At 42.0% G+C, this 15,159-nt stretch overlaps 1 protein-coding gene across 3 annotated transcripts; it reads right to left on the reverse strand.

Annotated features, from left to right (window-relative positions):
- Nucleotides 1-798: 798 nt before the first annotated feature.
- GJB7 (gap junction protein beta 7) lies at nt 799-14,746 on the reverse strand. Of its 3 annotated transcripts, XM_070496630.1 has the most exons (3): nt 14,609-14,746; nt 13,363-13,582; nt 799-4,629 (listed from the first exon to the last, which is right to left on the reverse strand). In XM_070496630.1, the coding sequence occupies exons 2-3, from the start codon at nt 13,548-13,550 to the stop codon at nt 3,798-3,800; spliced, it is 1,020 nt and encodes a 339-aa protein (XP_070352731.1). In that variant the 5' UTR covers nt 13,551-13,582; nt 14,609-14,746; the 3' UTR covers nt 799-3,797. The 3 variants fall into 3 exon arrangements, with proteins under 3 accessions (XP_070352731.1, XP_070352733.1, XP_070352732.1); XM_070496632.1 differs by lacking the exons at nt 13,363-13,582; nt 14,609-14,746 and adding an exon at nt 10,543-10,682 and having other exon boundaries at nt 806-4,629; XM_070496631.1 differs by lacking the exons at nt 13,363-13,582; nt 14,609-14,746 and adding an exon at nt 4,779-4,912 and having other exon boundaries at nt 806-4,629.
- Nucleotides 14,747-15,159: the final 413 nt, after the last annotated feature.

Raw genomic sequence — 15,159 nt, forward strand, 5'->3', positions numbered from 1 at the left:
TGCAAGAATGTGGAAATTGTATTGCTTAATATTTGTCTGCTCTGGCCCCAATCTACTGCACACAGTTGAACCTTTTCCTAAAGGATGGGAATCTGAGTCCACTTCTTCAACTTCCTATTATTCTGCACAGACAAATAGATTCAACCCCAATTCTATACCACAGCCATTCTAACCATCTCTACTCTAACAGGAGGCGTTAATGTCTGAAAAAAATCTAAGATAAAAAATTAAATTACATATATTACTTTTCTCTGAACATTTTTCCTTCTCTTTTATAGAAAATTAAATCTTCATAGCTGGGGAAGGGTCTAATACTTCACCTTAAATAGATGGGAGTGTTGACCTGTGTGGGTAACATCCAGAACTCATTCACTTTGCTTTCAAGCAGGATGTATGAGTCGTTATAGTATTTTAAAAGATAATCATTTTCTTAGAGAAGTTTATTAGACTCTGTGACATGGTGGAAACAATATAGGTCTGTGAAAAATTCTCAAAATGACCTAATTTAATGTTAAGGAAACAGCTGCTGGCAGGTCTCTCCCAGGACACCTCCCTTGGGCTTTTGTCATAAAAATTCAATTGAATGCTGACGTATGTTGCCTCCAGGTGCTCCACCACTCCTGCTTTCTTTCCACGTCAATTTTTACAGAGCTGTGAAATACCTTTTCTTCTGTGCTCTGTGTAGTAGTAAATATACAAACAAAAAGTGTGAACTAGGAGTAAATTGGCTTCAATAATTAAGGAAAGTGTTATATGCATGGGTTGGGATGTGAGCTAGAAAAAGAGACGGTCCACTTTGGGCTTTATAATTATTTATTAAAATTGTAAGAACAAAAGTAACAAACAATGAGAAGATTTATAAAGAAAAAGTTCATCTTTTATTGTAACCAATGTTGACATCCTTCCGCATTTTCCCGATTTTTCGATTTACACAAACATTCTATTTGTACACACGTAAAAGTTAGGATGCTCAATCCCTAGGAAGGAAAGGCTAAGAGAAATATCCTACCTCTTTTTTCTGTTATACAGGAAAAGGTTTATGAAAAACATGGTTTTATTAGGACCCTTTCCGTTGCAAGACACAGAAACCCAGTTTAAGCAAAAATGGGGAATTTATCCATGTAACTAAACAGCAGAAAGGGTAGGGGTGGAGCCAGTGTTGGGGACAGCAGGGTTGAAGAATTCAGACATCCTCAGATCTTTGCCTTTTTCGTCTCTCCTGCCATTTTTGCAGTCTGTCTGTCTGAAGGAAATTGGCTTAGTTTCCTTGGGAAGACTGGAATCGTAGCCACTTGCAGCTCTAGGCATTCTTTCGTACAAGCACTTGAAAAAAATTTACCTCCAGCTCCAATTAGAAGAAACCCTATGGCCAGGGGTAAGGTCCGTAACCTTGGGGACCTTGGACTAGGGGATCAGGTGCTGGGGAAAAGTGCTAGGGAGTCAGATAACCAAGGCAGGAATGGCTTGAATGGAACTAGGAAGCTGTCTGGTTAGTGATTTGAGAAGCCTGGTGTAGTGAGCAGGTGGTTTAAGCAAGACCTATGGTTGATTGTAAAGTCTGCTTTCTCTAAATGTATGTCCCTGAAAAAACTGCCTTTTGGCCTCTCGATTTCTTCATCTTTAAGGTTACTGTCTGCTTCCTGAGCGCCAGAAGGTGGTAGGGAGGTGGCCATGTAAATGGAGGAGACAGGTGTAAGTCACTCCGCCCCATCTTCACCTCCATGCTCCTTAATGAATGTGGACATTCTCTGGAGGCAGGAATTAGATCTCTGAAGGTGCATAGAACAGTGTCTTGCTTCTGTTGATCATTGCTCAATAAATATTAATTTATATATAAGAGAAACAATAAAGATGGCAAAATTTAACTGCCAATTTCTCTCAGACAAATGCTTTAGGTTTTCACTGACACCAAGACAGCCTCCAGGATGTCCTTATAGGAAACTTATTTTGTAAATTAAGCTTAAAGGAGGGAAAAAACCGTTCACCTTCCTATCTAAACAACTTGGTTTTCACAGCCCTTGCTCCCATTGCTTTTCAATCTCCTCTCTACACAAAGGGGAAAAGCAAAGAATGTACATAACCAAGCGATCCTTTTCTCTTGAGTAGAGCTGCTTGTCATAACCGAGGTGAAGAGGCTGAGCTCCCCAAAAACATTTTTGGTAGCAAACGTCCTCAGGCTGAAAACTTCCCTCTTCTCCACTCTAGTTCCTTGCACTAAACTCTGCTTTCTAGATTCCATGCCATGATCAGGGCCTCAAAAACCTTAAACCTCTTTAATCACCCACCACTGTTAAAAGAGAATTATTCCTGTAAGTCCTTACATGGTCACCTGCAATTGTGTAGCTAGGTGTTCTCCTGTGATGTAAAAAGTCTAGATGTAAGCTCCTGAGTCCAGCAGTGATCTGTGGTGCAAATTGAAGGAAGGGGAAAGCCAGAAATTCTTCTTGCCCTCTGCTGTCCAGGATACAGTCTTTATCACAGATTATGACCACTATTGGCAACGTGGTCTGTCAACTACATAATGACACAAGTAACTTCCATTATGCATGAATCATAATGAGACATTTTATGCCACAGAGGGCAGGCCATGGAAGACATGACATAATTGGTTTTAGTTAAAATTACATTTTTAGGCACTGACTTTGTTAAAAAATTCCCAGCAGAGAAAAATGATTTCTGAGCTATCTTTACCAAGCAGGGCTGCAAATCCTGTTCTAAAATTGTCAGAACCAAGTTTTATTTCCCTGAATAATCTACCCAGTGCAGCCAGGCAATGATATCAATGACAGTCAAATCACATTTCATTTTTATTTTGGAGAAATGCATATATGTTAGAGTATTAAATCCAAAGAGAATATATCTTTTTTTTTAAATAGGAAAATAAAAGAGCTATAGTCTTCAAATCAAGTTATAAAAAACTTTTTATACTTTTTGCATCAGTGTAAAAGCATAGTGCACATTTTATTATCTATCCTAGAGAGAGAGAGACTAGTAGATTGTAGGCAAACTGTGGCGTATTGTGTGATACGTTGTGAATTCCTGATTATAAAAAGGTCCAACAACATGGAAATTTATGAAGTATTTCAATGTTCTGTGGTTAAAGAGAAATGCTAAATAATCAAGTGGGCATTTTCTGCATCCTCTCCAGCTCCCCATCGAGGTGCTGCTTTCTGTGGGACGTGCCTTCCCTCATCACTCGAGAGGGACTTTTTCAGATGTCTGCTAGTTCAGGCTTAAGTGGCATATCTCCCAGTAATACTTGTAGACTCGGAGACCACTGGATGATGGCTTTCTTCCCTCTCCTCTAGTCCACTTATACCCGGGGACACCTAACCTGCAGACTGCTGGGCTCTGTGGTCTTTCCCCTGGCCAGGCCTTCCCACAGAGGATTAGCTGCTCCCCCACCCTCACTGTGTCTTTCTCTCAAAGACTGAGTAGGGCTGAGGGGGTGGAGCCTTGGCTGCCACTGTGGAGAGACCGCCAGTGCCTCAGTTGCAGCTTGGGGGCCCTCACCTTTATCAGAAGCATCACTTTTTGTGTTTTCCAGTTGACGTATCTAAGCAGCTAAAAGAATTCTGTTAGTTGCGTTTCTTCAGACTAATCTGCAATTAAGTATTCAAACACAACTCATGTGCCACACGAACCCTACAACCAAACAATGAGACCTCTGTCTAGTGTACACAGCTGAGCGCATATTGAAAAATTTAAGAATTCCTCCCTGATGACTTTAAGGCTGACATCCTTTGTTTTCCGACCCAGCCTAGGTCTTGCTTGGGAGGGATGTAGGTTTTCTTTGTTTAGCTCTTGTGTGTGTCACAAAGTAGTTTTGTTTCACCTCGCTGGGGTGTGCTTATGGCCAAGTCTGAATGGTGATTCTGGAGTAGGGGAGGGACCCCTGTCTCACCACATTCAATATATCTGGGGTGGTGGCACTCACACACTGAGGACTTGAGGCTTTTAGGGTATTTTTGGAGACAGCACTTAATAAGACACTTAAGAACCAAAAAGCTCAGTTCCATGAAATTCAATATAACGCACAGGCACGAGGTACTGACCAAGAAGAGGATGAAGATCGTTTTCTCGGTGGGTTTGGAGATGAAGCAATCCACCGTGTTGGGACAGGGCTTCAAATCACACTTCACAAGATAAGGAACGCTAAAGCCATCGTACAGCTTGTAAAATAAAACCAGGAAGCCAATTTCAAAACCAGTTTTAACAATGAGGCTGATAAGGTAAGTGTACCACAGGCCCCCATCCATCGTACCTGGGCTGACATAGAGTTTCTTTCTGTGCCTTTTCTCTCTACCCTCACAATAGGCTACATGTAGAACCACCAAAAGTGAAGGAGTGGAGACCATGATCAGTTGTAAGGCCCAAAGTCTGACCTGGGAGACGGGGAAGTAGTAGTCAAAACACACATTTTCACAGCCAGGCTGTCTAATGTTGCACTCAAACTCTTTCTGCTCATCTTTCCACACATGCTCTGCTGCCACCATGTAGACCAGCAACCGGAAGATGAACACAACAGCCAGCCAAATCCGCCCAATCCCGGTTGAGTATTTATTTACTCCACTTAGGAGGTCTCTGAGGAACATCCAGCTCATGACAGGCTCAAAAGAAGGCAAGATTCTGCAAAAGAAAACAATTTCATCATGATTCATTATTTTTATTCCATTGGCTGTCTTACTTGATCATGGGGTTATGGAAGATAAACTCGAATTTCTGCATTATTACAACTATGGATGTTGTGAGCTAAGAATCCCGTAGGATATACTCACTTTCATACAGGGAGATCACACAGTTGGTTCGCAAATGTGATTGATCCCTTGCCAAGTTTAATGTGGAACTTAGTTGATCATCCCACGCACACTACCCCATTTTCAAACAAATCCTTCTAGTTATTTCTTCCCTCTCAGGATGAATTGATTCTGTTGCTGATCTAGAAAGAATTAAATGTGAATCCCAAGGTGAACTTGGTACATTGAGATATCCCTCACATGCCAGCTTCTTAAAGTTGTAGTCTCTTCTCATTTTCTCTAGTTTGTCAATGCCCCTCCTCGATCCTTAAAGGTTATTCCTTGCCCCTGCCTCCTCTTATGTCCCATATCCCATACCAGCAGCTGAGCCTGCCTACAATTTGATAGTGAAAAGGGAGACTCTCCAACATGAACTTCCTCAAACTCGTGCTCCCTCATCCCTCCAGATGCCCATCCCTCATCCAGGCCTAAGTTACCTTCTTACCCGGTTTGGAGGGAGAGAGCAGTCTCCTCTTGCCTCAAAGTGATCATTCCAGCTCTACATCCTGTTCTTGATCCATCCATTTGCCCTGTTCTGTATTCTGTATCTTCAACCTCCACTGTCCCCTTCCTCTTAGCATGTAAATGTACTTAAGTGTCCATTTTTAGTGGGGTAAATCTTCATAGCTTATCTTTCTGACAGTCCGTCTTCCTTGATCCCTTATTTCTACTTCCTCAACTGTTATTTACTTTTCAACTTTCTGAGTTTGGTTTTTTCTGCTCACCATTACACTTAATTTTTTGTGCTAAAGTTAGCATGACCACTCAACTACCAAGTCTGCACACTTCAGATCGCATTTAATTTTTCTGTGACGTTTAATATTGTTGCCTGCACTTGCAGTCTTAAAATCCTTTCAGCCTCGGTATCCATACTACTCTACCTCCTCTTTCCGTTGTTCTGATGCTCTTGATTGTGCCATCTTAGTTTTCTTTGTCCAGATTTTAAAAGCTCTGTCCTCTGCTCTTTTCTCACTCTATATGCTTTCCCTGGAAAATCTCATTCATTCCCATGGAGTCAAGTACTGCTTTCAAGTTCTTGACTGTCAAATCTTTGGCTCTTCCCCGGACTTCCATATTTCACAGCCTCCTTATTATCATCTAAATAACCCACAGGCATCTCCAACTTGATATGTCTACGCTTGAGTTTACTATCTGCCCTGCCCTATGATTTCCTTGTCTTGTTGAATGGCATCACCAACACCCAACTACCCAAGCTGGAAATCCCTTATTCATCCTGAACTCCTCTCTCATTACTTATTTTTAATTGCTCACCAGATTCTTCTGATTCCCCCTAAATGTCTCTCAAGTTCATTCCAAGTGACTGCTGAAATTTCCCTCACCTATACAGCCCTCCAAATGCTTTCTGTTTCCAGTTTCATCATCTCTGCCCCTTCCCTTCTAGTACATCCTCAATGTCGCTTGATTCTCTGGCACCTCTCTCCATCTCTTTTGCTCTTTTCTCTATAAAAGCTGATAAGAAACTGGGGGCCTTCGATTTTCATTTCAGTGACATTGTCTTTCTGGCACTCTGCTTCCATCTTATAATCGAACTGCATGGCCTGGGCGCTGATTTTTGTTTGTTGGGCTGATCATATGCTCAGCACCCTCTGTTCAGTGCTTTTGAGTTGATCTCTCACAGTCACCCTGGAAAGTGGGCTTTTGCTGTTTGTTTGTTTATGGTGGTGGTGGTTTTGTTCTTTCAGATGAGAAAGCAGTCTCTGAAAAATTAAGCCACTTTCCTAAGGTCTCAAAGTAAGCTGCAGAACAAGGTTCAAGTCCAATTTCCATTACTCTAAAACAGAGTTTCTCAGCAGTGGCATCATTGACACTGTGGGCTGGATAATGCTTTGTTGCAGCAACTGTCCTGTGCATTGTGGGATGTTGAACAGCATCCCTGGCCTCTACCAGTGGATGCCAGTAGCATCACCTCCCACCCCAATTTGTGACAACCAAAAATGTCTCCAGACATTTCCAAATGTACCCTAGGAAGATGAGGAAAAATCTTTCTAGTTGAAACCACTGCTCTTAACTTTCTGCTATAATCAGAAGAGGTGGACTGGAGCTCCAGGTCTACCACTCATAAATTTTGCAATTTCTTGGGTGAAGACCTTGCCATTTCAGGTCCTGTTTCCTATTACAAAAAAATAATTACTTCTTGCTTACCCCATAGACTCAGCCAAAAGAGTATCTATCATGGAAATGATGACGTGAGGGGAACCAGAGGGTTAAGAAAATTGGGATAGCATTATAACAGCACACCTGTTGGAGCACATCACATTCTGACATCGGAAATATTGAAAATTTTACTTTCTGAAAGTATTTGATTAACTGAATTTTCCAAACTAAATTCCTAGGTAGTTAACTATTACTTCTTAAGAGGAAGTCATAGGAGAAGTAGAAACTCTTTAAAAATTGGGAGTAATTCTTGGTGACTTAAGAAAAGGGATAAATTAAAGACCCTTATTAAAAATAAGGAGACAATCCAAATTATTATTGAGAGAAAAATGTTGAGCTAATGACTTTCATATGGAGACTCCTATTATCCACCCTCACAGGAACAGAGCTAGAGAAAAGATATCCCAAAACTTTTCACTCTTTTCATCTGCACTGCCTCCATCCTAACCCAAGCCACTCCCATCTGCCTGGTACACCTAATAGCTTCTTCTCTGTCCCCCCTTTTCTCATTCTTGGCCATTCTCCATTCCATAACCAGATTAATGTTTAAAATGAAGATTGTGTCGCCTTATTTCTCTGCTCAAAACCCTAATGTGGCTTCCTATTGCATTTAGGGTAGAAAAAAAGGCTAAATACTTTCCTGGATGACAAAGCCTTGCTCAGTGGTGCCCTGGCCTGTTCCTCCAGCCTCATCTTGCACGTCTCTGAGGTACCCTGAGTTCCAGGCACTCTCCTCTTCTTTCACCTCCTGCTTTAGGCCCCACATCCATTTTCTTCCTCCTACCTGGGATGCTCTTGTCTTCTGCACTTGAACCAGAGAGGCTTTCTCTGACCCAGCAATCAAAATTAGGTCTTCCTTGGTATTCTTGTTCATAATATTGGCCTCTTTTCCTTCATACCACTTATAACTTATAGTCATATACTTACTTATATGATTAATATTTGTATAGACTGTGTGTTCTATAAGAGAAGGGACTAGGGTTGCCAGATTGAGTGAATAAAAATAGAGAACACCCAATTAAATTTGAATTTCAGATAAACAATGTGTAATTTTATTGTATAATTGTGCCATTGAATATTTGGGGTTATTTATACTAAAAACATATTCATTGTTTATCTGAAATTCAGATTTAACTGGGCAATCTATATTTTATCTGGCAACCTAAGCAAGTATCTTAATTGTCCACTATTGCCAGTACCTAAATAACAGTGTAAAATTCAGTAACAAATGGGAATGCTGCCTCTCTCGATCTTAGAATCTTCCCCCAGAAACACTTGGAAATCTCAACCATTCTTCCCCTTGTACCTGCTCTCTCTATCCCACCAGAATTAAATGTAACTCCATTTTTCATTGAACTCAGCATCTCTGTTCTGAGGTCTCCACTTCTTCTAACTCCTGGCTGGAGCTGAGATCCAAACCACCCTGCCTCGTTTCTGCAGGGAAAGCAAGTGGGAGATGTCTCCAGAATCCCTCCTAAAACCCATTCTGTGCTCGACTGCCAGATTAAAACACTGTTTTCGTCCTGTGAGTCCTCTGCTTGAGAATGCACTAGAGCTTTCAGAATACTTTTGGAATAAGTTCCTAATTCTCACCTTACGTTTAAGGTCCTGCATGATCTTACACTCTTGTGTCTACCACCATTCACCAATGCCCACTTTGGTCAGATGGTTCACCCTCCCCACCCACCCCGCATGTCTCCCCATTCAAGCCCACACATCATTTGCATCTCCAGCCTCTTGCTCACTCAGCTCCGCCCTTCTCTCTTCCCTACCTCCTCCTCATAGCCTTCCAAGTTCTGATTTTTCTCTCTTCAGATTCTATAACCCCTAAGCCGTAGCACATACGTTACCACTTACGATATAACATCTTAACTAGTCTCATACAGGTTGTTTCTCCCCAAAGAACCTTATTTGTTGCTCAGAGTCAAAGACCATGTTTTTCACTTGTTTCATATCCTCCAAAGTGCTTAGCATAACATAGCTGTTTAGTAAATAGTTATTAACTACATTTAGCTAAAGAGACAGCATAGTTGACTCTCAGGTGAAATAGTCAGTCTCAGATGTCTTTGCTCTTTGCCACACAGTAAATCACCCACACAGTCTTCAGGGGCCTTAACTCTTCCCTATGACCACACTAAGAGAATTCAGCCAAAAGGTGAGAAGTTAAAATAATTTCTATATCATTTTGCTGTCATATCTAATGTTCATATTGATAGGAAATATCCATTAGTTCCTATTTACTCAATTCAAATGTTGAACTTATAGCAAGGGTAGTGTTCATTACTGGCATCAATGTTGATTCAGCTATTTCATAATTTTATGTAAAAACTCATATGGAATGTTTCTGGGAAATGGAGACAGACCATGTGGGTGCACGTGTGCTCTCACACACAATGGGGCTGAGAAGTTAGGATCCTCGAGTAGTGATGACTGGCTAATTGTTTTAATCCTCCTCTTCCCAGCAGAAACCTATCTAATCCTCAAAGTGGGGACTTTGGAAGAGAATTGTGTAAATGTAAGATTTAAAATAACTATTCCCTGTGTGCTGCATATCCAGGAGTCACAACCAAATGGTACATAGAGGAAATAGATCTGCACATGTCAAACTCGACTCTCCTAGAATGAACTTGCCTTGGTAAAGCTAGGAGTAAATAGATATAAATGAGGAAGTTCATTTGAAGGTCTTAGGATAGCTCCTGGTGCATAATAAATATCAATTTAAATATCATCATTATCGTCAAACCAGTAAAATTTGAAGGACCCTCAAAACTCAGGTGAAAATCTCCCAACAGCTAGTTTAAGGTTATACTAACTGATCAAAAGAAATCAAGAATATAATCACAGGCCTCCATAAAAACATGACAGCCTGGAGGGAGAGTACAGTCAGGCTAAATTGAGTAACTCAGAATTTGGAGACAAACACCTCATTTGAGTGTGAAATGAGTAAAAACCATCATGGGGAAGGATTAGCCATTTTTAGAAGAAACCCATCCCAAAGAGATCATCTGTCCTATATTCCCAGGATAACCCAGAAAATACTAGAATGTTGGTAGCTATAAGGGAGTAAGATTATGCAAGACCTTGAACATCAAGGTGAGAACTGGAAACTTATTTTTCAATCCTAGCAACCAGAGGGTACCTGAGTAAAGTGGGATAGTAAGTGAAGAAACAGGTAGAAGCTAATCAAGCGTGTGGTCCTGTGACGGACATAATGACATGGCAGCAAAGGTCAACAGAAGAGTAGAGCTCTGCATGAAAGATGGGTGCTCAGAAACGACACGGGCCTTCTCAGTGCCTGCGGAGTTCTAGACAGAGGGAAAACACAGCAGCGTGCAGAGTGAAATATTCTGTCACTCCTTCTGCAACCAAGGAGCCTGGCTTTTCTGGGACAAATCTATTGCAAACATGCTAAGCTGTTGTCAGAGCTAGTGAGGATGTGTGCAAGTCTTTAGGTTCAGAAAATGAGTCGCAGTAACCATATAGTAGGGGAGGATCGTTAATACATCTGGCTTTCCTACACCCTGGATTAACCATCTGTTACAATCACTTGATTTTCATTGCTCCAACTTACTAAGCAGCCTTCTGAGTAATAATTTTCTTGCCGAGATTCCTTTAGCTGTGCGAGGCAGTTCTCCTGAGATCAGATACAAGAGTTCCAGTCCCGGGAGATGGGCTTTATGAATCAGGCTCCGCTGGGCTTGATCAACGTGGATGAGTCCTTTAGAGCTGACTCAACTCGGGCTCAACTCCACACCTGAGCTTCTGAGCCTTCGGGACTGAGCACCCGCCTGCCCTTCCTTATCTTATTGCATGATGAGCCATTCCCACGCCAGCAACTTCTCCCCACACAGGAGGCTTCCCTTCTCATGGGGTCCAGGCATTGGCGAGTGCCTCTCTGTGCTGTGAATGTGCACAAACACTGTGTCCAAGGAGCCCTGGCACTGCCAGGAGCCAGAGACCTGCTCTGTAATTACCGAAAGTGCTGTTTCGAAACTTGTGTTTGAAAAGCACTGGATTTCCAATTGCCTTGCAGAGCACCAGTGACAAGGCGTGAAAAAGCCATCAGTCTCCATACCTCTCCTTGGATAGTGCTCGACTGTTTCCGAGGCGTTTCACAGCATCTCATCTAAGCCTCACCTCTGTCCTCTGTAGTAAGCAAGGTGTGTGGTATGACCCCCAATGCAGCGACGAAGAGACAGAAACTCAGAAAGGGAGGTCGCTGGTACAAGACTCCCAATAACCAGTAGAAAATCCTGCAGCAGAACTCAGGTCCTGCATGACTGGTCTCCCACTCCCCCCGGAGAGCCGGCTTTTCTGGCTCATTAATAACTCTGCCCTACCTTGCTCACAAATCATTTAACCCCTGAAGAAAAGGATTTCCTCTGTGGTCCTCTTTCCACCTCTGAGGCGCGTTGTGTCTGTGACACTAGCAGTTCTTTAACCCCGGGGCATTTGCATTTTTAGAGATGGCCTATCCTATTTCCTATTAGGAAAATCCCTAAAGCAGAGTGTTTCTCAACCAAGGATCTGTGGCCTCTCAGAGTCTGTTATGCTCTCAAGCATCTATGAGAAGTTTATGTGTGTGTGTGTTTTGTTTTTAGGATCTTAAACAAACAACGCCGGATGACTAGCTCATAACCAAAGACTGCCACAGGATTTCAGCTCATATTTACCAGCGTTTGGCAAACTACACAGCCTTCAGGCCAAATCCAGCCCCCCCACCTGTTTCTTAAATGAAGTTTGGGGGGACATAACCATGCCAGTTGGTTTCTTGTTGTCTATGGCTGCTTTCCTGCTAAAGCCACAGAGCTGAGTAGTTGCAACAGAGAGAGTATGACCCTCAAAGCCTAAAGTATTTACTATCTGGCCCTTTGAAGATAACGTTTGCTGACCTCTGATATTTATGTCGTATTTGAAATCATATTGGGACAGAGTTGAACTTTAATTATCTAGGTCTACGAGAAACAACACATGATGGGTTGTGCTCAACAGAAAGCCAAACAAAGCCATGTTGAGAGCACAGCGTGAAAGAAGGCTGCTAGTAGTTTGAATGGAAGAACAAGCTATTATCTGGCTCATAGTGGGACAGGCAGGTAGGTCCACCTGCTAAGAATCTGGGCTTCTGAAGCCAGTATCTTATTCTCTCAATGAGTAGTGATTTAATTGCAGCAAAACAACCTCTTCTGTCCACTAAGATTTAACTAATTTTAATTTTATTAGTTTTGTGGTTTTTTTTTTTTTTTTGAGGAAGATTAGCCCTGAGCTAACATCCACCGCCAATCCTCTTCTTTTTGCTGAGGAAGGCTGGCCCTGAGCTAACATCCGTGCCCATCTTCCCCTACTTTATACATGGGACGCCTATCACAGCATGGCGTGCCAAGCGGTGCCATGTCTGCACCCGGGATCCAAACAGGTGAACCCCGGGCCACTGAAGCAGAACGTGCGAACTTAACCACTGTGCCACTGGGCCGGCCCCTTGGTTTTATGATGTTTGACTTGTTTTTTGGTAAATATAGCTGCATAAGAGCTAAAGTCTAAGGATTAGCTTGTAGATGTAAAATTATTTTACATTTCATTTTATGTTTTATACATATAAATAACAGCATATTAAAAAATTAATTGTCGGGGCTGGCCCCGTGGCCGAGTGGTTAAGTTCGCGCGCTCCGCTGCAGGAGGCCCAGTGTTTCGTTAGTTCGAATCCTGGGCGCGGACATGGCACTGCTCATCAGACCACGCTGAGGCAGCGTCCCACATGCCACAACTAGAAGAACCCACAACGAAGAATACACAACTATGTACCGGGGGGCTTTGGGGAGAAAAAGGAAAAAATAAAAATCTTTAAAAAAAAAAAAAAAATTAATTGTCCACACTGAGAGCCCATGAGCAATGCTGAGCAGAAGAGTACCCACACAAGCGACACACATGCATAGATACCACTTGCCTAGTATTTCAATTTCCTGTGTGAATAAAGGCATTCTCAGTTTTAGAGGATCCTTTCTTAGGAATAGGGCAAAGGTTGTCCTCAAGCCACACAGAAAGGGTCACTGGAAGGTCCTGGGCTGTTCCTCTGTGCCCTCACTGTCCCACTCATTCTCATCGGCCTGTACTGCGCTCAGACCAGGTGTGACTGGCTGACTTGGCCCCCGCCTCCAGAAGCCCTCAAGTCAATCACACATTCCTAATGGGCCACTTTCCTCAGAGGAGGCTTATCCAGAAAGGGCGTCTGTGATGCGGCACTGAGCCCAACAGCAGTATGTCTAGACTTGTAATAATCAGGATTCCTTCCCTCACCGAAACTTTTTAGAAAGAGGTAATAACTACCCAATCATAAAAGATGTCATTTTCCCATTGAATAAACAAATCCTATCAAAACAGAAATAAGCCAGCTTACCTCTTGACACAGATGTGGAGATTAAGAAGAAATCCAGTCGGTTGCTCATTAGATTGAAAAAAACCTGAGTTGATTATATTATCTCCCTGGGAGGGGACTACTGCTTTAAGCTCAGGAAAATGGAGTCTAGTGGTTTCCAAGGTAGTGTAAGCCAAACAGGTGTAACCTGATCGTTTGTTTTGGCTCATAACTTAGATGAGAATTCTTGTGTCTCTGCTGTCTGCAATATACATTAAAAGAGAACTGAAACTGGAGAAATGAATTCAAAGCCGCATACACACAGTTTATTGAACATCTTTTTTTATAAAACCTTGTCATCATCTACACAAAGAAACTGGAACAATGAGAGAGTGTTTCATCTCTTTAAATGATTTTCTGAGGTTATTAAAATCTATCTACAAAAAAACAATAGGCAAAAAGCAATTTAAGTCAATCTACCTTTAATGAGCTTATTTTAACTTCACTTCATATGTCCTATTCTTAGAAATCCAGAAAGTAAAAAGGCATAGTAAAAATTGCTTTCCCAAACCCAGGAAGCGTTGATGACAGCTGCTTTTTATTTATACGACAAACACATGAGAGAGAGAAAGAGATAAAGTATTTTATCTTTTTATGAAACCATTTCTAGGCATGAGTTTGGCTAAAATTGAAGATATGGAGAAATGAAAATGAAATCATTTCTCTCTTGGAATAAGCATAGCTTAGAAACAGTATTTTACAGCTGAAAATAATATTAGATGTCATGAAATTTAATGCCTTCATTTTAGAGGTGAGAAAACAACCACAGAGAGCAGCGTGCCTCAACTCCCAGAGCTGGTACAGAAAGTTCAGGGAGCTGGGAACGAAACCCAAGGTTCAGGGCTCTGTCCTTCCCACTGTGACAGCCACACCTGCAGACCAGGGGAATTTCAGTGCAGGGTCTCACTTACCCCTCTTAGTGTTCACGACTTTTAAAATTATTCTGAATATTCATATATTCAATCCAAAATTCAAAGAAGAGCGCAGTTTACTGAAAAATCATATTTACATTACTAATTATATTACTGGATAACTAATGGATAAACCTTCTCCATGCCCAATAAAGCAAGTCTTGTATTGTTTAGTTATGTTTTTACAGAGATCCCAGGATCCCAGAATGTTGATTCAGGTCCCAAAGGGTTATGATCACAATAAGGTCCCAAAGCCTTGTCTCTGGAATCAGTCAGCCCTTTCAGTTTCCATTCCTTTGTTCATAATTAGAACTTACCACACTTTATCCGTGGTCTTAACACACTTCCCGTTCACGTTGAGACACCTTCAGCCAGTAATGGTGGGAGTGAGGTAGTTTGTCGTCTGGGCAACCTGGTGCATCCTTCAGGGTGGCCTTACTGAATCCCCGGGCGCCAATGATTCAGAGGATCCCAGCCTTCTGATAATGTCAGCACTAACCCAAACAAAGGTAGCATTCGATGACCCAGTATGGCAGAGGTGTAATTTTCTAGACAAAGGTCCCATCCTCAAGGATCTTCAGTACCTTGCACAGAATCTAGGGCAGGGAGAAACTGCCAGGGGCAGGGGCGACCGGGGAGGCTCTGAAGAAGAGGCAGGATATGGGTTGGTTTTTATGGAGCGAGAGGCAGGAACATGAGAGTGTTCTGGACACAGTGCCTCTGCTGAGCCCTACACCTTCTCAGTTATGCCCAGAAAGAGATTTAATTCTTCCACCTCCATTTTTTATTTGGAAGAAGCAAACATAATAAAGACCACAAAAAGAGTGGCATATTGGATTAGAAATAACATCATCTTTTTTTATTTTTA

This window comes from Equus asinus, chromosome 24 (genome assembly GCF_041296235.1).
Source record: "Equus asinus isolate D_3611 breed Donkey chromosome 24, EquAss-T2T_v2, whole genome shotgun sequence".
Taxonomy (NCBI): Eukaryota; Metazoa; Chordata; class Mammalia; order Perissodactyla; family Equidae; genus Equus; species Equus asinus.

Bases quoted from the DNA above. Each gene is read 5' to 3' on its own strand.
- GJB7 (XM_070496630.1), bottom strand. From the start codon at position 13,550: ATGAGCCAAAACAAACGATCAGGTTACACCTGTTTGGCTTACACTACC. The intron at 4,630-13,362 runs GTAAGCTGGCTT...TTTCTTTTGCAG, and splicing joins CTCCACATCTGTGTCAAGAG to AATCTTGCCTTCTTTTGAGC.